Source organism: Melanotaenia boesemani, chromosome 20, assembly GCF_017639745.1.
Source record: "Melanotaenia boesemani isolate fMelBoe1 chromosome 20, fMelBoe1.pri, whole genome shotgun sequence".
Taxonomy (NCBI): domain Eukaryota; kingdom Metazoa; phylum Chordata; class Actinopteri; order Atheriniformes; family Melanotaeniidae; genus Melanotaenia; species Melanotaenia boesemani.
Genome location: NC_055701.1, coordinates 26,215,979 through 26,240,595, shown reverse-complemented (window position 1 = coordinate 26,240,595; position 24,617 = coordinate 26,215,979). Strand labels below are relative to the sequence as shown.

Here is a 24,617-nt window from a genome sequence, read left to right as displayed (position 1 = left end):
CCCTCCCCTCCCCCACTCTTCACTACATACACAGGTAGGGCTGTGGGAGGTGTGCTTGTTGCGCTGGGCGGGGCAGGGGGGTCATCATAGTGGCCCTGTTGCTTCGCCGAGCGGCAGCATGCCTCCCAGCTTTTAATTCCACTTAGTCACTGAGCACAAATAACATTTGCAACATACAAACACGTTATGGGGGGTGGAACATGCGAGGTCAGGTGGGTGGGACTGCTCAGGTGGCCCCACCCCCTCCTCAATGCAGTTACTGCCCCCCAATTTTAACCCTCTTTTTTTTAATTGCAAACAGCACATAATATATTCCATCACTAGTGGGGGAGGGAGGGGGGATGGGGTCTTCAAGCGCCCCTGTCTCCATGGATGGCCCGGGGGCGGGGCGGGCCGGGTGGCCTGTCGCGTTGGCCCGGGGCGTAGGCGGGCTGTCCCGGGGGGTTTTGGCTGCTGGCCCTGGGGGGGAAGGTGCTGTTTTGCCTTTTAATGTCGGCCTGTTCTCCTGCAATATAGGGAAATTGGATGTGGAAGAGTGTAGCAGGACGCATAGACAGCGGAGACGGGTTATGAACTCTTGCCGGGTTGAAGTCATGCACGCTGACCAGTGAGCCGAAATCACATCTGCGGTCATACAGCCAGAGCGCAAAATTAATTGGAGACATGGTGACAGGACCCCACGCTGCCACAAGAGGACTCTGGATGCAGTATGTTGTTAATTCCCCACCTCTCCATCTGTGTCGCCAATTCCCCCAGCCTCCAAAACCAGCGTACGCATGGGTCAGAGCTGCCGTGAAAGACCGCACATTTTCACGTCAAGTTTGTTTTTTATAAATCACAACCTTTGCGTGAAAAGAGGCGTACGCCAGTTTCAGGCCCCATTTTGTGCGTACGCAACGGTTATAAATGAGACCCCAGGACAGTCAGCCTGGGTTTCTGCTCTCAGCTTTTCCTCTTCCACCGTGGCCTCAGCACACCAAAGACAGATCATAACCTACAGTTAGACATACAGTACAGCTGCACCAACCTGCCTCACCTGCTGCTGCTTCCTGAACCACAGCTTCACATCTCCTTCCTACAGCTGAGCCAGAGCCGTGCCCCCCACCACACTAACCTTTTTATTATTTACTTTTAAATATACAGGGTGTGCAGAATTATTAGGCAGGTTGTATTTTTGAGGATTAATTTTATTATAGAACAACTACTATGTTCGCAATGAACACAAAAGACACATACATATCAAAGCTGAATATTTATGGAAGTTGGAGTGGGGCTTTTTTAGTTTTAGTATCTTAGGAGGATATTTCTGTGAGTGCAGGTGACTATTACTGTGCATAATTATTAGGCAACTTAACAAAAACCAAATATATACCCATTTCACTCATTTATTTTCACCAGGGAAACCAATATAACAACTCAAAATTTACAAATATACATTTCTGGCATTCAAAAACAAAACAAAAACAAATCAGTGACCAATATAACCACCTTTCTTTGCGAGGACACTCAAAAGCCTGCCATCCATAGATTCTGTCAGTGTCTTGATCTGTTCACGATCAACATTGCGTGCAGCAGCAACCACAGCCTCCCAGACACTGTTCAGAGAGGTGTACTGTTTTCCCTCCCTGTAGATCTCACATTTGATGAGGGACCACAGGTTCTATTTGGGGTTAAGATCAGGTGAACAAGGAGGCCATGTCATTATTTTTTCTTCTTTCAGACCTTTTCTGGCCAGCCACGCAGTGGAGTACTTGGATGCGTGTGATGGAGCATTGTCCTGCATGAAAATCATGTTTTTCTTGAACGATGCTGACTTCTTCCTGTACCACTGCTTGAAGAAGGTGTCTTCCAGAAACTGGCAGTAGGACTGGGAGTTGAGCTTGACTCCATCCTCAACCCGAAAAGGCCCCACAAGCTCATCTTTGATGATACCAGCCCATACCAGGATCCCACCTCCACCTTGCTGGCGTCTGAGTCGGAGTGGAGCTCTCTGCCCTGTACTGATCCAGCCACGAGCCCATCCATCTGGCCCATCAAGACTCACTCTCATTTCATCAGTCCATAAAACCTTAGAAATATCAGTCTTATGATATTTCTTGGCCCAGTCTTGATGTTTTATCTTGTGTGTCTTGTTCAGTGGTGGTCGTTTTTCAGCCTTCCTTACCTTGGCCATGTCCCTGAGTATTGCACACCTTGTGCTTCTTGGCACTCCAGTGATGTTCCAGCTCTGAAATATGGCAAAACTGGTGACCAATGGCATCTTGGCAGCTTCACACTTGATTTTCCTCAGTTCATGTGCAGTTATTTTGCGCCTTGTTTTTTCAACACGCTTCTTGCGACCCTGTTGACTATTTTGAATGAAACGCTTGATTGTTCAATGATCACGCCTCAAAAGCTTGGCAATTTTAAGAGTGCTGCATCCCTCTGCAAGACATCTCACTATTTTTGACTTTTCAGAGTCCATCAAATCTCTCTTCTGACCCATTTTGCCAAAGGAATGGAAGTTGCCTAATAACTATGCACACCTGATATAGGGTGTTGATGTCATTAGACCACACCCCTTCTCATTAAAGAGATGCACATCACCTGATATGCTTAATTGGTAGTAGGCTTTCAAGCCTGTACTGGTTGGAGTAGAACAACATGCATAAAGAGGATGATGTGATCAAAATACTCATTTGCCTAATAATTCTGCACACACTGTAATTTTCACAGATAGGGTAGCTTCGCTCTCCTGAAAAGCAGAGGTGCTCCCTTAAAGACATTCAACTGATACACTAAGGGGGAGCCCTGGAAGTAGTCCACCTTCAGGTTAGATTTGATTTTTCCATAAGGTTCCTGATGTTTCTTTTCAAACCAAGTACAAGTACTTACATTTGAGTACTTGCCCATGAGTACAAATAAATCCCATTACAGTTCACTGGTGAGGAGCGTGGACCAGAATGTCAGATGCTACAAATGAGGGGTTAATTATGTCATGCATCAAATGGGTCATCCTGCAACCCCCATCTAAATGTGAGGCTGAAAACTATCAGAATCTTCATAAATAAGGATGTTAAAGTCTTTTTTTGTGGATTTGGTTCACCACTGTGACAGGAACCTAGATGCCCCAAATCAGCTTCTCTCGCCGAAAAAATTCCTAGTTTGAATTTTATTTATGGCATTAATAATAACTTTGTCGTTTATGTGTTATTTTTCTTATTGTATCAGATAAAAGATGTTTTCATCTTTTATTTAAAACCTGCAGTCACCATGGCAACAGTAAGGTCTGAAAGGCTGTGGTTTGCAGGTTATTCAGGGTCCTATGTGAGCAGATTTTTTTATTTGTCATCTGAGGAAATCTGAAGCTGCTCTGGACGCGCCAGCATTGACATGAGGTTGATACAAAGTACCGGACTGTTTTGTAAAATCTCAAATATGGATCTGGGTGAGTTTTTACTCCTGGAAAGACCTCTAGGAGGCTTCTGGTTTGTCTGCAACATCAGAATGGATTTCTGTGTCAGTTTGACTTTTCTCTGAGGTAATCATGGACTTTTTAAACTGACGGCACATTTTTCATGTTCAGTACTTGGAAGTGACTCGGGCTGCTTCTGAGCTGCAGTTGTCTGTTGGAAGTGATTTTATTTCTGTTCTTATTAAAACCCTGTGGCAGTGTCAGGGCAGCATCACCTCTGTCTCTTGCTGTTGGTCTAATGAAGTAAAGTTGTAAACTTTGACCTGATCATTAATGAAAAAGCAGTGGCTGAGAAGGATACAGAGTGTGACTGTCGTGTTTCCACTAGGTTTACAGTTTTGGAAGGGGGCACAAATCAAGAACTCTGTAGCTGTACACCTGATGACAAAATAATGTAAACATTGTGTGACAACTACACTCAGCAGTGAAATCACGTCACATTTTCAAACGTCTTCACGGACTAATTTTTCATAAATGAGAAATGCTGAGACAAAACCAATGAGGACAGAAAACAATCCAAATTCTAAAATGCCCAGATTAAGTGAATAAAGAAGGTTTTGCTGAGTGGGGTCACTCTAAATATTCAGATAAAGCTCAGATCTCAGATAACGTGTTGACATTATTAAAATCTACAAACAATGTTGGATCCATTTTTGGATCCATCTTATTTATTGTTGAATGTATGTGCTGTGTGGTTGCAAACAAATTTCCTTTCTAGAGGATTAATAAAGCTCCTCTATCACAGAAATGACAACAATGAGTGGATTGTGATTGTTTAGCTCATTTGTCCAGCGATGGACATTAATTCTCGGCAGTCATCATTTCTCTTCATAACACCAGAGCAGAACTTCTGAAATAGTATTTTCCCCTTCACCTCCTGGAAGCATTTAAACAAATAAAGATATTCTTGTCTGATTTCCAGACGATTGACATAACATATTTTTTGGCTTTCTCTTCACCAGTGGAAGTGAGCTCACCTGTGGGTGAGACAGAGCATGTAGAGGCAGAAATGACCTGCTGTTAAGTAAATAAGATAAATAACATAATGCTGTTGAGTTTTTTTTCATAAATTGGGCATATTATGAACATGTTCTAGGTCAAAGGAAACCTGAAATGACTACTGAAGTGAGGGGCTGCAGAGTACGTACTAATATGATGGGGGGGCACTGGTACAGCGCATGCAGAATGTGTAGAAATGTGTATATAGTGCATAGAGTGTGTATAGTTTGTAGACATTGAGAAGCTTCAGAATGTGCTGGGGCAGGCTTTGCGCAGTGGTCAGACTTTCCCATCATCAATACAAGATCTTGGTGAGAAATGAATGCAACACTGGATGAAGATGAATCTCATGACATTGCAGAAGCTTATCGAAACAATGACACAGTGAAGTAAAAGCTAAAGTCGGCCCAACAAAATATTGTGTGCAACTTTTTTTAAAAAACTATTTAAATTAAAAATATAAAATTTATTAAACATTATATTTGTATATTTTATAATAAAAACATATATAATAAAAATATCAAATGGAATAAAATGTGTAAATGATAAAATGATATTATACTAATATTGTTGAAACTTTCTAAAAGGATAGTTCATTACATGTAAATGTCTTGATAAAGTACTTTTACTTGTTTGTACTAAATAGGGGGGGTGTACAGTTTAAAATCTTTATAGGCTATTATGCTGTTATTTCTACTGGTCCAGCTGCGTGTGGTTGCTGACCTAAAATTTAATTTGACACCCCTGGTTTGGGGGTACTTGGCTGAAAATGATTTACAGTGCATAGTGACTGCATGCATATATATTGTCTAGAGAGAGTGTATATCAGTGTATGTGGTGTGATCATACCAGGATTGGACTGACTCTCCTCTAACAGAGTAACTCTATGAAAACCTTCCAGCTTTAAGACTCGCATAGCAGCTGTGATTCAATAACCACCACAGTCTCTGCTGTGAGATGATTTCCTCCTCTCTCTTAGTCTCAGATGAGCTGTGGTCATTTCTGCTTTATTACAGCACACACTCAATCCCTACACACACACACACACACACACACACGTATGTAGTAATAAAGACCTCTGATCTGATTGGTTGGTCAGGAGAAACTAACTTATTTTAGTCCAGTCAATGATTCTTTATTTTCTTGTCATCTTGTCTCATTGTCTCCTCATATCTTCATGTCCTCTATCCCCCTGTCCTCTGTCCTTGTCTCCTAGTGGTGCTGGAGGAGGTGCTGGCATCTCAGAAGGACAGAGATCAGGCTCTGATGTCGCGTCTCCTGCTGGCCAATGAAGAGAGAGACGAGGCTTTGCTTCGCGCCCGCAGACTGCAGCAGGCGGCTGGGTACGACTTTATTTAGACTTGTTGGTAGTAACCAGGTAAATAAGTTAACTGGATATAAACTATTTGCAGCACTGCTGCTGATAAAGCTCAGGTTTGCTCCTCTTCATCATCATCATCATCAGCAGCAGCGTTGTGTTAGTTAGACCTGAACTGTGATGAGTGTGAGCTGCAGTTCTCCTCTTCATTATGCACCTCTTCGGCCTTCTTTAAGGGCTGTGAAATGAGCTCTCATTCTCTTTGAGCAGCAGCCAAATAGAGCAGAAAATCTAATTAGAGATAATACCCCTCTTCCTCCTCCTCCTCTGCCTCCCACCCCCCAGGATGAGAGGGTAATTGATATTGGAGGCCACAATCCTTTTTATGAGGACAGAATATGGAGGAGCATGTTCCATCTGTCAGGACTCAGAGTGTGTTTCAGTCTCACCGTATGTGTGTGTTTTCCTGATGGAGGAGGTGGCCTCAGTAAATGTGTGTGTTTTAGGCTGACATGTTTGTATGAATAAAGTACGGCTGCAGTGTTTCCTGTTTTCTTCTTTGATGGAGCCAACAGCTCTCTGATCACTCAAAAGCTCATCAGTCGGAGGATGAAGGCTGAAAACAGGAGTGATGATCAGAAACAGAAACTTTATGACCTCCTGCAGCTCTGATCAGCGGATCCTTCACTTTATTTATTTTTTTTACATGTTTATTTAAACAGGGAAAATGCATAAAAATTGCATCATGAAATCATATGTAAATCACATGTACACAGGTTTCCATCCAAGACTAATTTGAAACCCCTGCCCTTGGTTAGACTTCCAGGATGAAAAACAATGAAAACAGAATTAAATTTTTAAATTACAATTTAAAAGCATACAATAAGATCAGTGTTTAAATAAAAAAAAATGAGTGCATGTGTACACGTGTTCATTGACTTGTTTTAGTTTCAGAAAGTCCTTTGTGTGTGTGTTAAAAAGCCTGAGTTTAGTAAATCATGTTTCCTCAGGATGAGGCCATCTGACAGGAAGCATTTCCCTTAGATTTATTATTCATTTGATTTTACAACTTCAGTTCTAAATAGTTGACATTCTGTGTAAAATGTAAATAAAACAGAATCTCAACACATATTTTATTGCCATAAACCACATATCAGATGTTGAAACTGAGACATTTTACTATTTCATGAAAAAAAAAATGAGCTCACAGTAAATCTGATGGCAGCAACACGTCTGTAAAAAGTTGGAACAGGAGCAATAAAAAGGCTGGAAAAGGAACTGGTACAAATTTGACTAATAAGGTTAACAGGTCAGTAACATGGCTGGGTATAAATGGGGCATTTCAGAGAGGCAGAGTCTCTCAGATGGAAAGATGGACAGATCCTGTCATCTACAGTGTATAATATAAGATTTAGTGATTCAGGAGGAATCTCTGTGTGCGTTGGACAAGGCTGGATGCTGCTGATCTTCTGTATTAAAACGAGACATGATTCTCTACTGGAAACCACTGCATGGACTCAGGAAGACTTCCAAAAATCACTATCTGACATCACTTTGAAATCCACAAATGCAGGTTAAAGCTCCATCATGCAAAGAAGAAGCCAGATGTGAACAGAATCCAGAACCAGTGCCGTCTTCTCTGGACCAAAGCTCATTTAAAATGATCTGAGGCAAAGTGGAAACCTGGATGAAAACGTGAACTAGTTTCTGGAAAGCATGGACGACATGTCCTGCAGACTAAAGAGGAGAGGGAGCATCCAGCCTGTTATCAGTGGACAGGTGAAAAGCTGCATCTCTGATGGTTCTTCTTACAGAGCAAGTTTGTTGTTTTAATAGAAACATGTACTTTATTCCTTCAGTTATAAAACAACCAACATATCTCAGTGTGTGACAACAGTTTTCATGATCTAGTAAAGGTGTTATGTTTTACATGTTGAGGGAAGACCAAGATCAACATGAACTCCATCAGATCTCCCAGGTGGCGACTCTGAATCATTTATTCTCTGTTTTTATTTGTTAATCATCTGTGTTGGTCAGCCTCCTGCAGCCTTTAGTGTGTCGTCCTGCAGATGAAGTTCAGCAGCTGATCTGAAATCTTTAGTCTGAGTGAAACTTTCTTAAAAGGATGAGTTGGTTTGATTCTCTCTCGCATCATCTGATCTTAGTAATGGCTGCCGGCGGTGGCGTGCCTCTGATAAGTGGAGGTGTGTGGGAGTCTTAATGACACTGGCTGCACGAGCTGAGCTGGGCTGAGCTGAGCCGGGCTGGATGGGCTGTAAGCTGGGTGTTAGAGGAGCTTTATTGGAGGCGGCCGGTCTTTCATTACCTGCTGTTCCCTGCAGAGCGGAGCAGCCTCGGCCACCTTATTACAGTTTATTACAGCAAAACAGCAGCAGGATAAATGAAAAGAGCTTCCCAAGAGGAGAGGCAGCAGATCAGCTAGTTACCAGCTGCACGTCCACCATCACCACACCGTCAGCTGGGAGCGAAAACTCAACGCCATGCAAGCTGGGAATTTAAAATCAACCAGGTTTTATGGTCAGGAGCCAGTTTTATCAATACAGGACACCAGTTCAACACCAGTCCAGCACCAGTTCAAAACAAGTTCAGTATACCAGTTCATCTCCCTGAGAACCAGGAGAACTGGAAGTTACTAGTAACTGCTGATTCAGACTAACTGTGTGTTTCTGTGTTTTTAGTTCAGAAGATCTCCACCTGCAGGACTCTGACATGGTAAAGCCCCTCCCTGTCTGATGTTCCAGTTCTGATGATCTGGTTCTGATCTTCTGATTCTGATCTTCAGGACGTGGAGGAGCTCCTTCAGGGAATCTGTGAAGCCGACTCCATCCAGGACATTCATCAGTTTGGTTCTGTTCTCATTCAACGTCTTCAGTTGGCACGGCAACGGCGTCATGACATCACCTCTCAGGAGATGACAGCTGTGATGGAGGAGAGAGACAAAACTGTTGCTAAGGTGAGTTCACCTACCTGAGCTCAGGTTGCTTCCGTCATATCTGAGTAGTCGGGGAGCTCTGCCACCTGTCCAGGTTAAAGATGCTGCAGGACTGTGGAACATTTAGCTGGGAGGGTGGGGGTGCCAGGATTGAGAATATATCCTGCAGTCTCCCTGCAGGATGGAGTCTGTCTGAAACCAGACTGAATGAAGCAGTGATCTGTGGGGTTAGCTCTCATCAGGGTTTATCAGAGTTTGTCCATTCTGAAACTTTCATTTCTAACATGAATAAAATGAGTGAGCAGCTGTCCGCTCTCAGGGATCAGAGAAAAGTTTTAATGTTCCTGTTAGTAGATTTATATGAAACTCCTGAAAAAAAACATTTAATCAGCACTTTACAGGATGTTGACTCATCTCTTTTTTCATTTTTAGTAAGTCAGAAACCACACATGTATCACAAAGTAATAAAACATTTTCAGAAATATTTTATCCTTTTTAGGTAAAGTGATTTCAATTTCTAACATGAAAACATGCACAGGTGAAAATATGTAAATGAGTCTACAGGTGAAGCAATGGAGACAATTATAAATTTTCCGTCAGTGGGTCTAACAAAGAAAATGGGAAGCATACAGGCTGACAGAAAACTCAAACCAACATAATAGAAAATATCCAAGAAAAGAGATGAAAACCAAATGGACAGAAACAGGAGTTGATGTTTGTGAGACAACTGAAAGAGGTCAAATGTAAACAGATGAAAACCAGGTTCTAGTGAAGCTAAGAGCAGCAGTCGTGGACTGTAGATGATTCACTGTAAATGAATCACCAATCTGCTTGGATGAGAAGATGATGCTGGAACTTTGGTTCTGGTCCAATGAAACACTTTCTATGTTCAAGTATATTTATATAGCACATTTACTGAGTGCTAAATAAAACAACTACAAGATAAAACACTACACAGTAAAACAATAAAAATCAATAAAAAACAAACAAAATACATAAGACTGGAATGAAAGGTAAAAGCAAGCAAATGTCAAGCTCAATTATGTTCGAAAGCTAGTGCAAAGAAGTGGGTCTTGAGCAAGGACTTAAAACTGGAAACAGACTGGGCAGCTCTAATGTGAAATGGCAAACTGTTCCACAACTTTGGGAGGACAACCTAAAAAGCTCCCCTAGTTTTGAGCCTAGAGGACGGGCCTTCAGAAGGAGCTGTATAGAAGACCTCAGAGCCCTGGCTGGAGCAGCAGCTTCACCAGACAGATACAAGGCAGCCAAAGCGTTTAAGGCTTTAAAAACAAGTAATAACATTTTGTACTTAAAACTAAAACTTAAAACTAACAGGAAGCCAATGCAAAGAGTTTAGATTTTTGGAGGAAACAAGAAAAATCCATTCTGCAGAGCTGGTCTGCCAGCTGATTCATCACCTGATCCTTCAGCTGGTCCGGCAGTTGATCCGTCACCTGATCCTTCAGCTGGTCCGGCATCTGATCCGTCACCTGATTCATCAGCTGGTCTGGCATCTGATCTGTCACTTGAGGGGGCGGCGTGGCTCAGCAAGGTAGAGCGGTCGTCTTGTAACCCGAGGGTTGCCGGTTCGATCCTCGGCCAAGTCGTGTTCATGTCGAGGTGTCCTTGGGCAAGACACCGAACCCCTAATTGCTCCTGATGGGTCGTGGTCGAGCGCCTTGCGCCTTGATGGCAGCTTCCGACATCAGTGTTTGAATGAATGGGTGAATGTGATGTATAATGTAATAATAATATAATGTAAAGCGCTTTGGGTATCATCCCAGGTACAGTAATATAAAGCTAAATAAATACGGACCGTTTACCGTTTACCGTTTGATCCATCAGCTGGTCTGGCAGCTAATCCGTCACCTGATCCAGCAGCTGATCTGTCAGCTGGTCCAGCAGTTGATCCGTCACCTAATCCATCAGCTGGTCCACCAGCTGATCTGTCACCTGATCCATCAGCTGGTTGTCCAGCTGATCTGTCACCTGATCCTTCAGCTGGTCTGACAGCTGATGCGTCACCTGATCCTTAAGCTGGTCCGGCAGCTGATCTGCCACCTGATCCATCAGCTAAACCGTCAGCTGATCCTTCAGCTGGTCCGGCATCTGATCCTTCAGCTGGTCCGGCATCTGATTTGTCACCTGATCCATCAGCTGGTCCAGCAGTTGATCCGTCACCTGATCCTTCAGCTGGTCTGGCATCTGATCCGTCACCTGATTCATCAGCTGGTCTGGCATCTGACCTGTCACTTGATCTATCAGCTGGTCTGGCAGCTAATCCGTCACCTGATCCAGCAGCTGATACGTCAGCTGATCTGTCACCTAATCCTTCAGCTGGTCCGCCAGCTGATCTGTCACCTGATCCTTCAGCTGGTCTGCCAGCTGATCCGTCACCTGATCCATCAGCTAAACTGTCAGCTGATCCTACAGCTGGTCCGGCATCTGATCCGTCACCTGATCCTTCAGCTGGTCCGGCATCTGATTTGTCACCTGATCCATCAACTGGTCCAGCAGTTGATCCGTCACCGGATCCTTCAGCTGGTCCGGCATCTGATTTGTCACCTGATCCATCAGCTGGTCCAGCAGTTGATCCGTCACCTGATCCTTCAGCTGGTCTGGCATCTGATCCGTCACCTGATTCATCAGCTGGTCTGGCATCTGACCTGTCACTTGATCTATCAGCTGGTCTGGCAGCTAATCCGTCACCTGATCCAGCAGCTGATACGTCAGCTGATCTGTCACCTAATCCTTCAGCTGGTCCGCCAGCTGATCTGTCACCTGATCCTTCAGCTGGTCTGCCAGCTGATCCGTCACCTGATCCTTAAGCTTGCCTGGCAGCTGGTATGCCACCTGATCCATCAGCTAAACTGTCAGCTGATCCTACAGCTGGTCCGGCATCTGATCCGTCACCTGATCCTTCAGCTGGTCCGGCATCTGATTTGTCACCTGATCCATCAACTGGTCCAGCAGTTGATCCGTCACCGGATCCATCAGCTGGTCCGCCAGCTGATCTGCCACCTGATCCATCAGCTAAACCGTCTACTGATCCATCAGCTAGTCTGTCAACTAATGTACAAGAAAGATTGACTCAGATTGATGGAGATTATTGATTTTATTAGTGACATCCTCAAAGAATTCATGTTTACTGTTAAATGTTTTTCGGTCCATTTGTAATTTTTTTCTCCTGAATGAATCGTCTGAGGTGTTGTTTCATCTACAGCTGCAGACCTCAGTTCTAGCTGATTTCAGTACTTGTTGTACTGTCAGACAGGATCTGGTTCTAAACGGTGTGCATCATAACAAGCTGCAGGATCAGAACATGGCAGCAGTGAAGCTGTGAGCTGAATTCGGGATGTGGTAGTGAATTCAGTTCGGTTCAGTCTGCAGTGCCTCACATATGTTATTGTTCTGTGTGACCCGGCTGGTATGGCGCTTTAAACCTGGTTTGGTGGTCTCAGGAACCCAAAAATCAATTATTTGCAGTTTTAATCCAAATATGAAAACGCTGATGGATTTTTTTTAAATTCTTTTTATTAATTTTTACATGTATAAAGCAAACAGTGACTAACAACAACATCCTGCAGCCCCACCCACCACCTATTCTTACTGCACCAGTTTATCATAACAAGGAGAGCAAATTGTAGAAAGGAAAATCATAATAATAACATTTTTTATATAAGAAACAAATATACAGTTCACAGTATACAGATTACCATACAGACATGTATACTGAAAAAATATGCTATATTATACAGATTTATAGTAAAAAAAAAAGAAAAAAAAGAAAGACCCAAATAGGAAGCCAGTACATAGTTTACTGAGTTACAACATAATCAGAGTCCCATCTTTTCAACCAGGCTGAGAACAGATTGCCAGGTAGCATAAAATTTAATACTGCCTTGTACTGAGTAGCGAATTTGTTCCAAAGTCAGACATTGCATCAAATCGTTGATCCAATGCTTGAATGTAGGTGGATATTTGGCCTTCCATTTCATGAGCATCCGCCTGGCCAAAAGAGTTGCAAATGCTATAACTGTTTTAGCCGATGTATTAATATGTAGTCCTGGTCGCACCACTCCAAAGATTGTAGTAATCAGGGATGGTTCAATGTGGATCTTTAAAGCCTTGCATAAAAAGTTAAAGATTGATTTCCAGAATTCACTCAACTTTGGACAGCTCCAAAACTTATGTGACAAGGTACCCCGTTCTATGTGACAGCGGTCACACATATTGTCAACTTCAGGCTTAATTTGAGCTAGCTTTAAATTTGACCAGTATGAACGGTGAACAACTTGAAACTGATTTTATGTCGTTGACAGATTGAAAATGAGTGTATCCTGTCGAGAGAAGTTTGCCACACTTCATCTGGGATTTCAATACCGAGTTCCTTGTCCCATTTACCCTTTATTAATGTCAAGAGTTTCAGATTCTCTTTAGTGAGTAAAGCATATACATTGCCAATGGTCTCCTTAAACCAGGGAGGTGTTTTTAACATTTTGTCCAACAGCGTGTTTGGTGGTAATAATGGAAAACATTTAAAACAGAATGAAACAAAGCTGCGAAGTTGCAGAAATTTAAAAAAGTGTAATCGGGGGATCTCAAAGTGTGTTATCAGGTATTCAAATGATGCAAAAGTGCCATTTACATACATATCTTTGATCCTCTTCACTCCTAGATCAGTCCAAATTTTAAAGGCATCATCTGCGATGGAAGGCGTGAACATATTCCTGACTAATGCGGCATTTTTTGACATATCAGTCAAAGAGAAGGCACGTCGAAACTGAGTCCATATTTTAAAGGAGTGCAGCACAGCTGGACTGTTACAATATGTAGATTTAGATTCTGATAGGGGCAGACTAGAACAGGCTAAAGCATGTAACGAGACAGATGATCAAGATGCATGTTCGAGTTGTAGCCACTTTGGACCGTAGTCACCCTGAGATAAATTAATCCAATGTAGCAGGTTTCTGATGTTAGCTGACCAGTAATAATATTGAAAATTGGGGAGAGCTAGCCCACCATGTAGACATTGTCGGTGTAACATCTCTTTTTGTATGCGGGGAGTTTTTTTGTTCCATATAAAGCTAGATATAATTTTATTTATGGAGGAAAAACAAGATCTGGTTAGAAAAATAGGTATGCATTGAAAAATAAACAAAAAACGAGGCAAAATATTCATTTTGACAATATTTATTCTTCCCCCTAGAGACAGTGAAAGGAGATTCCAACGGTCCAAATCTTTCTTTAAGCTGGTTATGAGTAGAGAAAAATTAGCATCATAAAGATCGTTGGGTTACCCAAATACCTAAATATTTCATTTTACGATTACATATTTTTATTGGTAAGGATAAAGAGCGAAGTGGAGTGAGCTGACAGGTTGGCTCGATGGGCATAAGTTCACTTTTCTGCATACTGATTTTATATCCAGATATCTTACCATAAAAATTAAGCAAATCAAGCACTTTTAGCAAACTCGTACACTGGTCAGTCAGATATAAAAGCATGTCATCAGCGTAAAGAGACACTGTTTTCAATGCCATTTCTTATTATTCCCTTTATATCAGTGTTACCACGCAAAGCTATTGCCATTGGCCCTATTGTTAAGGTAAAAAAAAAAAGGGGTGACAGGGCACAGCCCTGTCTAGTGCCACATTGTAGATGAAAAAATTTTGAGATGTTATTATTTGTCCGAATAGCAGCCATGGGTAACAAATAAAGAATTTCAATCCATCGTATAAATTTTTATCCAAAACCAAAACGACTCAAAGTGTAGAAAAGGTAATCCCACTCCACCCGATCAAAGGCTTTTTCTGCATCAAAAGCTATTATTACCTCTGTAGCTTTGGATGGGTTGGGACTATGAAGGATATTAAAGAGCCTGTGTATATTTGAGGACGGCTGTCTATTCCTAATGAATCCCGTCTGACCATCAGAGATCAGTGTGGGTAGTGCAGTTTGAAGTTATTGTGTGTCCATATCTGGCAAACAAGAGAAGAAATTAATAAAAAAAAAATGCATGGTCATCCCAATTAGGGGCATATAGGTTTGCTAAAATGACTGGAGAATCATATAATCTACTGACCAATGATAAAGCTGCCTGAAGAGTCTGCCTCCATTTTAGACATCTTGAATGGGACATTTTTGTTAACTAGGATAGCTGTTCCCCTCGACTTGCTGTTAAAATTGGAGTGATATGATTGGCCTATCCATCCCCCTCTCAATCTGAAATGATCAAGTGTGCGCAAATGCGTTTCTTGAAGGAAAGCAATACTCACGTTGAGCTGGTTAAGGTGTGCAAGCACCTTTTTCCTTTTTACAGGGTAATTTAAAGATTGTGTGAGCTGTATTAACCATTCTCTATTTTAGAATAAATTCTCCAGCATACAAATCGACTCTTAAACAAAACTGGTGTAGTTGTATCCCTCCCCATGTCACAAATTATAGGAACGTGGTGACCCCCAAACCCTATATGTTTATATCCACACTTGTGCTTATAATAGGGAACTTAAATTCTAACATAGGGTGCTTCACTTAGACTGTATTAAAGAAAAGAAAAAGGGCTCTAATTTATGCAGATATGCCTAAACAGCCAAACACCATCAGGTGCTAGTTATAACAAAATAATATATATACATGTAGATACATGCACACATATATACATACACACCACATATATACACTTGCATATACGCATACACAAACAGGCACATACACACTCAGTTGGTATAAAACAAAAGAACAAAAAGAGGTTACTTGCTTGTACTGTCCAAATTTACTTTATGTTTGAAGTCCTCTTTTACTCACCACAAAATATGAATAGAAAAAAGAGCGTGGGCTCTCAGCCACCGTTATTAGCGGGACTTCTAATGATGACGCTCATCTTGACGTAGGACATCGTTTTATCTGGGTCCAGAAAGTTTTTTTGATTCCATTATGTGAGATGCAGAACTTTGGTGAGTGAATGACTCCATAACGAACACCCGGCTGGCCTCTCAGAAGTTGTTTAACCTCATTGAATGCAGATCTCGCTCGCCCCAAATAGGGGGGATAATCCGGGAAGATGGAGATAGACATTGTGCCATATTTCACATTAACGCCCGCCTGTCTAGCACGGCTTAATATGTCCAAACAGTCCTGGTGGTAGTGTAGCTTTGCGATGATAGGACATGGTTTCCCCCTGACTTGCTGTAACTGTGGGCTCCGATGCGATCAATCGATCATCACTTCTCTGTCCATGTGAAAGACCTCCTTCAGTAGCTTCGTGACGGAAGACGGAGAGCTTGAGTCGGGCTCCTCTGGTACATTCAGGATCCGTATACTGGATCGTCTCATTCTTCCTTCCATGTCAATACACTTGTCCTGTAGGCTTCTCATCTGAAGTTTACCGACTGTAGACTGCAGACTCGATACGTCGTCCGAGCATGTGGTCAGGCTATACTCCATATCAGTTACCTTACTTTTTACACAGTCCAGATCAGAGGGAAGCAGTGAAATGTTATTATCTACTTCATTCTTAACGGCTTTTATCTTAATTTTCACTCCCTCAATTTCCTGAGCAAGTATAACTTTCACCTCTGACCTAAGCAGCACAGAGAAATCTTCCTTTATTGAAGCGAGAATTTCAGCTTTAGTGTCGGTCATGGTCTCGGTTAGCTTGCTAGTCGGTGACTTCTTGGGTTCGGCGCTAGCCCTGTTAGCCATAGGTCTGGTTCTTCCCATGTAGTTTTGCAAGTTGGTTGCCATAAAAAAAGAACTGAGTGGTAAGCAATGTAAGACATATATTTTGCACCTGTTTGGGGTGTATCAAGCACCAGAGGATGAAGTTTTATGACAGCATTCTGCAGAGCTTCCCCAAATGTGACCTACTCCATTGGCTGCTAGCTAGAGCCCCCTGATGAATTGTTTACTAAACACCTGCTGTTTGCTGACCTGTTGTCTCCTCTGTCTGATGGACAGTCTGCAGTGCAGTGATCTTAGAACAGCTGCATTTCTTCTGGTTATCATCACCTGTTAGCAGATAGCTGTGGGGAACACGGTGCCGTGACAAGATCAGCCTTCATCAGTCTGAGTTAGAAAACTACTGATATCATTTTGATCACGATTATCCTGGTTCACACTTCCAACAACACTTTCTTTATATGGACTTTGGAGTAGAAGTGAGGGGTTCCTGTTTAAAATACTATGCCACGCAACTATTTCCACAGTCCTTTCTGACCTGCTGATGGTCAGGACACTGTTAAGGACAACACTGTTAATGAGATGATAAGCGGCAGAAAACCACCTAGACTTTATTAGTTCACAGTTTTAAACCTGGGTTATGCTCAACCAGTTCAAATTGTACTGTGGATTTAGAGACGGTTTATGAGAGCTGTTATGCTCCCTGTCGGGAGAGTCAGAGGTGTGTCTGCATCCTTAGATCAAAGTGGAGCTTGGTTATGGACTGGATGCTGGACTCTGTCAGGATTGTTCCTGGTCACAGATCCTGCTTGTGGGCTTCGGTGACAGGAGATCTTGATACATTGTTAGTGAGTAGATGTTTTCTGGTTTGGAGCCTCAGGTTTTCATGTCTCTTCTTTGAGGATGATGTGGATGCCTCTTCATGCCCTGACCTTCAGCTACACTGGAGCAGTTCTCAGCTGAGTCTGAAGCTGCCAGGATACAAGTCAGTTGGTCCAAACCTAAAACCATGATCCCAGCTGGAAAAGAATTAAATGCTCCCTCCAGGCCAGGGCTAAGTCTTTGCTCAGGTGGAGGAGTTTTAGTGCCTGAGATCTTCTTCATGGTTGATGGTAGGATGAATCTTGAGTTCTCGGGCAAACAGAAGCTTCATCACCTGTAACGAGGACATTGCTCTGGTCCATTGTGATAAAGACAGAGCTGAAAGCAACAAGATCACAAATACAAGCAGCTGAAAGGAGTTTTCTTTGGAGAACACCTGGGAGCAACCTCAGAGATCGGGTCAACAGCTCGTACGAGGAACTGCTGCTCCTCTGCATCAAAGAGGAGTCGGCTCATTAGGAAAATACTAGGAAAAATACCAAACAATTGGTAAATTATCCCAAAGGGGAATTAGATCAGGGCATTGGGTTTTTCTGACTGAACAAACCAACAGAAATTATATTATTAAATAACAACTTTCCATGGTCAGATATGACAGTCGTATTTATGTAGCTGCTCTTTTTCTAGTTTAAAGAAGCAAATCCAGACTTTCTTTTTGCCATCTCTCCTCTGGATTCTGATTATTATCAAACTTCAGTTCACAGAGTTTATTACCAAAACCTGCAGAGTGCTGGATTTATTACCCACAGTTCATATATGACTCTCTGTGGGGATGGGGGTGGGGGATGAAATCAGTAGAAATGAAAAAGATGAGGAGTCTGACTGATGGTGGGATGAGAGAGAGAGATAGAAAGTGGGGCAGTCGAATGTCGAGACAGGGTATGCTCCCAGCATGCTTTGCGGCAGGTGGTGGGCTTAGAAGCCCCGCCTCTTCTGATGTGTGTCTCAGATGAAAAAAGATTCAGATCAGAAACCTTCATCTGTTCCCTCTCTGTGACTGACAGACTGTTGTGACCATGGTAACCAACTTGCTGCAGTACTTGTAACCATGGCAACTGCCATCAGGGGTGAGTGGGATGGGAAAGAGAGTGAAGTGATGAAGTGGTTCTTCAAAAACAAACAAAAAAAAGCTTCAACTGGAACATGACACAGAGTGTGGAATAAATTTGCCCTATCCAAAGTGGGATGAATGCTGTCTAACAGACCAGGTTTTCCTCAGAAAGTTTGCACATTAACTATGTAGCCCAAGTTGTTTTCTGGACGCCACCCAGAAAATCAGCAGTTGAAAGATAAAAATCCCCTAAACAATGCTGGTCAGATACAGAAGGGGTCCAGAGAAAACTACAAATTCTGACTTTTTGGGGGGAATGTTGCACAGCAATACAGCATTGCTTTAGCTAACTGGTGTATCTAGAAAGAGGACACTATGGGTTAAATTTTATATAATGGTCTGTGTAATGGTATGCACCGGTAATTCGCTGGTTTCTGCGCATGGTAAACACCGGGTGCGTGTGCATCATACGAGCGAGTAAACTAGTACGGGTGAAAACACACATCACAAGAAGGCATTTCTGCACTGCAAGGGAATAACACAGTGTTTGCAAGCTGAGAATCACCCTCATGAGAGCTCATCAGTCGACTGCGTACACATGGGGACCTATGTCCTCACAGCAGTGACTAAATTCTTTCACTTTACGCTCGGTTAAACAGTCCTCACTCAAGTTTTGACACTCCTGAAGTGGAGACTGTGGTTGACATCATCCTTTGATTGTTCGGTGTGCGACCGACAACAGAGCTAAGTCAGGAAGACCTTCTCTAAAGTGTTGTCAACAACGCTGAGCATTTACTTTACAACCCATCCCACCTGGTTCGACCGTTGGTACCACCACGGCTACGAAATTTTGTAGGGGAAACACTGTTGTAATACTCACTAAAACACACTACAATGCTGTAATTATAAAGGCCCATTTATCCTCAATGCAAAAGACTTTTATACAGACAAATGACGTGTGTAATTTGGTCCATTTTCAGGGAGCTTAGCTATCCATTGCTCAATGCAGAACATGGAGTAATATCACAGGAAATCACAGGGGCAGTGCTGAGCAGAACAGCACTGACACATGCTCAGCAGAGAAGAAGAGTAAAAGGAAGAAAAAGAATCAGAAGAAGAATGAAGACAAGGACAACTGTAGAAATTGCACAAGCTTTTGAAGAATGGCATTGCGAGTGTTCAGGGCGTGTTGGGCAGTTGGATAAAACTTTATAGTGGTGCATTACCGCTGCCAAACAGTGTATGAGGAGTATGAGGTTTGGCGATGGATGATGTTTTAAACATTTACATATGTAAAGGATCATAAATGGGCCTTAACACTGCATCACTAAATGGTAACGCTCGAACATACTCCAAAACACCATCATTGTAAAACTCCAATTCCACACCCAGCAACAATCTACAATTTACCATTACTGTAACACTCCAACACACTTCAACACTATAACTGTACAACTTATTCTCATTACCTGTTTGTAGAATATCGTATGAAAAGTTGTGTACAATATTTTGTGTATTTGCTACGTATTTTCAGAAACATGAGAGATCGGTGTGCATGCGCTCATCCTGTCTATGGATTTAGTCAGAAAAATTTAGACAGCAGCAAACTATGGATAATATGCATTCACTTGACCAAGGTTAAATATATAGGTTGGGCTCTTTAATAATGTCATTTTGTGTGTGTGTGTGTGTGTGTGTGTGTGTGTGTGTGTGTGTGTGTGTGTGTGTGTGTGTGTGTGCGTGTGTGTGTGTGTGTGTGTGTGTGTGTGTGTGTGTGTGTGTGTGTGTGTGTGTCAATTCACTGCTAATATCCATCCATTTTCGTCCACTTTTCTGGGATTCAGTCATGGGAGCGGCAGCCAAAACAGAGAAGCCCAGACATTCTCTTTCCCCAACCACATCTTCCATGTCATGAAAAACGGGCATAGGGGAGCCCGCTTGTCCTGGCGGAACGTTTGCGGCTGGATACGTGATGGATTCCTAGGGGGTGTGGAAGGTCATGTGCCTGTCGATTCTTTCTGTTGAGGACGGACACTGTCGGCGGCCAATGGCAAGCTGCGGGATTTCTGTGCCGGTGTGTGTCGAGCTACGAACAATCAGACAATGGTGTTGCAGGAGCTTAATCGTAAACTGGAGGCTATTCTAGCTCAGAATAGCAAGCTGGTTGCGGTCCCAGAGCTCGTACGTGGGGTGGACACCAACTTGGAGAAGTTCTCGGCTCGGCTTGGTGGAAACATGGGAGTCCCCATGAGACCACTGAGAGACTGAATGCAGACGAAACATGCTCTGGCCTGAACCAAAACAAATGCTGTTTGTCCCGTCAGGCCCAGTGTAGAGATACCTTTTTTTTCTAGCCTCCTCCCGTTACTCTCCCTCGTTATCTTTTCCATCTGTGAAGATGGCGCGCTGCACGGTGGCTGCTGCCTCAGTCTGCCTGATCCTGTTTGTTTATATTTTTTTGTTGTCTAATCTTGGACGGGTTTGTACTGGAAACAAAATTTGTTGCACCTGTTGCAATGGCAATAAAGTTTCCTTCTTTCGTTTGTTTGTTCGTCCGTCTGTCCGTCCGTCCGTCCATCCATCCATCCATCCATCCATCCGGGCGGATCGCGAACCGTTCCCATGCCAGCCAAGAGATGAGTCCCACCAGCATGTCCGGAATCTTCCCGATATACTTCATCCTAACCAGATATCTTTTTATTTCTTTCTTCTCTTCCTATTGGCTGTTCTTGTTGTCAGTTGTAGACATCATATGAAAGCTGTCATTTATGGAACGTTTGTTTTTACAACCTTATCTACAATTACAAAACCACCCTACTACACCCACTAAATTTAAAAGGGTGGGGGTTTAAAGGGATGAAGACCTCAACTGTAGATTCAGATCTTAAAAGTCCCGTTTTATACAATTTTTCATCAATTTCATATGGGTGTCAGAGGTCCAACAACATTTATTTCAAAATGTATTACCCCAAATTCAGTCTTTCCAAAAGTGGCTCTAGTGAGCTCTACTAAGAGCGAGCTTTTTCTGTGTCTGAACCTTTAAATGTTCATAAGTAGTGCTTGTCCATGTCTACTCCACGCCCCTTTCTGGGAGAGGATCCAGCTGTCGTTGGAAACCGCTTAGTGATATTTGAGGGCAGGCTTAGCTAGTCGGAGGGGCAGGTCAATGGCAGTATCCACTACTGGGGCAAGTGGTTATTTCTCTTAATGAGGTCACAAAGGGTAAGATCTCAAACTCAGCTGTTTGAGCACACATTCGCTAAAAAGTGGAGCAAGCAAGGCAGAGAGAGGAGACAGAATTTTCTTATTTTTGGACCTCATACACAAGCTATGAGGACACATATGACTGTTAGAAAACCTTTAGAAAGTGATATTTGCATAATATGGGACCTTTAATAATCTAATTGTTAAATGGTTGAAAATGTGTTTTATCTATATCTGACTGCGCCTCCAGTGAGTGAGTATAACACATGAGTTATTACAAAACAGCTGAGGTTAAGAGCTCTCTATGAGAGTTGGTCCCTTGTCTTTTGCCGCTTTTGTTGTTAAATTTTAAGCCTTCAAATATGCACTGAGGTCAAAGTTCAGAGGTCACTTTTTCAAATACAGAGTCATGTAGAGTATTCATACTGACATGTTATTCTCCAGATGAAGACCTTTCCAATGATGTATTTGGTTTAGTGAAAGTTCTCATTTTATTGACAGACCTTCAAAGTCTTAGTTTCAGAGAGCACTTGCAAGCACTTGCAAAATAAGATTTTTTTTTCCTCCAATTTTTTGGGAAGTATATTACAAAATGAGTCACTTTTAGAGTTATAACAATGTTCACAATCTAGGACATTCATATAAGCTTGAAAAAAAGGCCTGAAATGCTGTATTTAGGGTCAGAGCTTGGGCTAGATCACAGATGATCAAATATGTTCCCATGCATGAGCTACTATTTAAATAACCATTTAGAAATGGTCTTAAAAAAATAAAAGAAATTACAATTTCTTTCTGACATATATTGCAGCTTAAAATAGATCCAATATATTTTATAGGTTTTATTAGTGTCAGCACGTTATCTGAGATCTGAACTTTAAGAATATTTAGAGCAACACCACTAAATGAAGCAGTTTTCATCAGGACATTCAAAAAGCGTAACTTTATTCTGTGTTTATTTATTTTATTTAATCACAGAAATTTTAGCTGTGAACCTGGGGGAAACACTAACCGGTCAATGTAGACAACGATGTTTCAGATATCTTATTTCAGAAGTGCATGTAGACGCGTCATATCAGTTTATTACAATTATCGGATTACTCCCAAATATCAGGTTTTGATGTTCATATAAACAGAAAAGGTGTTATATCAAAAGTTATTTGAGAATGTCATTAATATTCAAGAAAAATTGGTGCTGTTACATAAATATCTACAAATATCTGATTTGATCTAAATCTAATGGCTGTTGTGAATCAAATCGATTCAGGCAATTAGGAGTGATACCCAGTTCTATCCAACACATGGTAACACTCTGACCCACTTCAACACTGTAACTGTTAGACACCAACACACTTCAGCTCTGTAAATGAAACATATTTCAACACACTGGAAGCTTAACAGCATGAACTAACTTCATACAAAGCTGATGTTTACCATGTGAGGTGGTACTGTCGTAGCTGCTGAACATATGAAGCACACCTCTAAATCTTTAACTTGCCCTGCTTCAGTACAGTTGGCCTCACACTTTAACTTCCCCGTTCTCCCTCCATGACCCCGCTTCCGTTAACCCCAAAAATCTCACCAATGTATCAGCCTCTCTGCAGCATCTCTACCACTAACCCCCACCTATATTGCTACTTCGCCATCTTTTAACACCCCTCCCCTTTACGTTAACACCACCCCTCCAAGGTAACACCTTAATCCCACTCTCGTTCCACTGCTGCACCACAGTGAAATATGTTTCAAATACTGCCATAATCCTCAGAGGAGAAGAAGAGAGAGAGAGCACTCCATGCTCGAGGATTCTTCTCCTCCCCCCTGCTGCTCCCCGATCCCTCGTTCCCTCTCCTCATCTCTCAGGGATTATCTGCCACTGCAGCTGGGGCTTCTGGGAAATATTAGAAAAGAGGGGGGCTGGTTGTCCCTGAGCACATCAGCCCATATGACAGCTGAGCTTCCTGCTTCTTATTGAGTTGATAGCAGGTAATTACAGGTTATTACAGCTTATTAAAGCTCTCCTGTAGCCACAGACCACACACCATGACAGCAGCCTCACAGAAAGGTTGTTAGTTTGATTTCCACAAGCAGACATTTTACCACTGTTTGAGTTCAGTTACTAATTCTACATAAACAGCAAGAGTCACCTGTTGCTTGGCAGAGTAGACAGCTTTAGCTTTAAAATAACTTAGTGTTGCTAAAAAAAATACAACAACAGAAATTATATTTCTAAATGATGCTGATTACTTTTATCAACTCGCTGTAATATTCTTTGTCATAACATTAATAACACTGTAGAAGTAAATAACCAACACTTATGTCACTGTGGTTCTTATCATACAGCTCCACTCTTTATATGCAACACAAGGGTTGTTGGTGCTGTATGCAGGACCACCTGCAGGGATGGAAGTTCGTCTACGTTCACACTGCCAGCAAAAGTGTCTCAAATCCATCGGTTTTGTCCATTTGTGACCCATATGTGATCTTTTTATGACAGTTTGACCACAAATCTGATTTTTTTTCCAAAGACGACCCAGATGTGGTTCTAGATTGTTCTAGTCATTTAGCAGACGCTTTTCTCCAAAGCTGAGAGTAAGAACAACACAAGCAAGAATTCAAATGGGATGGAACATCATCATTAAGTGGTAGTCAGACTGCTGGGAGTTCAGTTGGACACAGGTGCTGTCGTGTGGTGCTCGAGGCATACATATCCCATCTTTTTCAAAGGGACCTCAGTCTGAACAGTATGTCACATTACAATCATCTTTTATGTCTTTAAAGTAGACAGATGTCCCAATTCTACACCTGAGGACATGGTAAGATTGAATGTAAACAATGGATCGAAGAATATTATATAATAATTTTGTTGGCTCCATTTGCTCAACAACTTCAACATTTATTCTGTCTTTGTGGCCCTGTCATTGTTTTCCACTTGTCTGACTCCTCCTCTACAACGCAGATTCAGCTATAAGTTGTGATTTTGGACCTAATCTGCAATTTATTTATTTATGTATTTGTTTATTTGATAGGGACAAGTGTATACAATAAACATGAATCACATCATAACATTTATAGCCAA

The 24,617-nt window shown here is 42.1% G+C and overlaps 1 protein-coding gene across 7 annotated transcripts in view; it reads left to right on the top strand.

Moving 5' to 3' along the window:
* mipol1 (mirror-image polydactyly 1) overlaps nucleotides 1-24,617 on the top strand; it is an 85,483-nt gene that overhangs the window by 38,561 nt on the left and 22,305 nt on the right. For all 7 annotated transcript variants that reach the window (XM_041971976.1, XM_041971972.1, XM_041971974.1 and 4 more), the window contains 3 exons: nucleotides 5,670-5,796; nucleotides 8,471-8,504; nucleotides 8,575-8,745. In XM_041971976.1, the coding sequence (XP_041827910.1) occupies nucleotides 5,670-5,796; nucleotides 8,471-8,504; nucleotides 8,575-8,745 (332 nt within the window). The remainder of the gene's footprint in view (nucleotides 1-5,669; nucleotides 5,797-8,470; nucleotides 8,505-8,574; nucleotides 8,746-24,617) is intronic.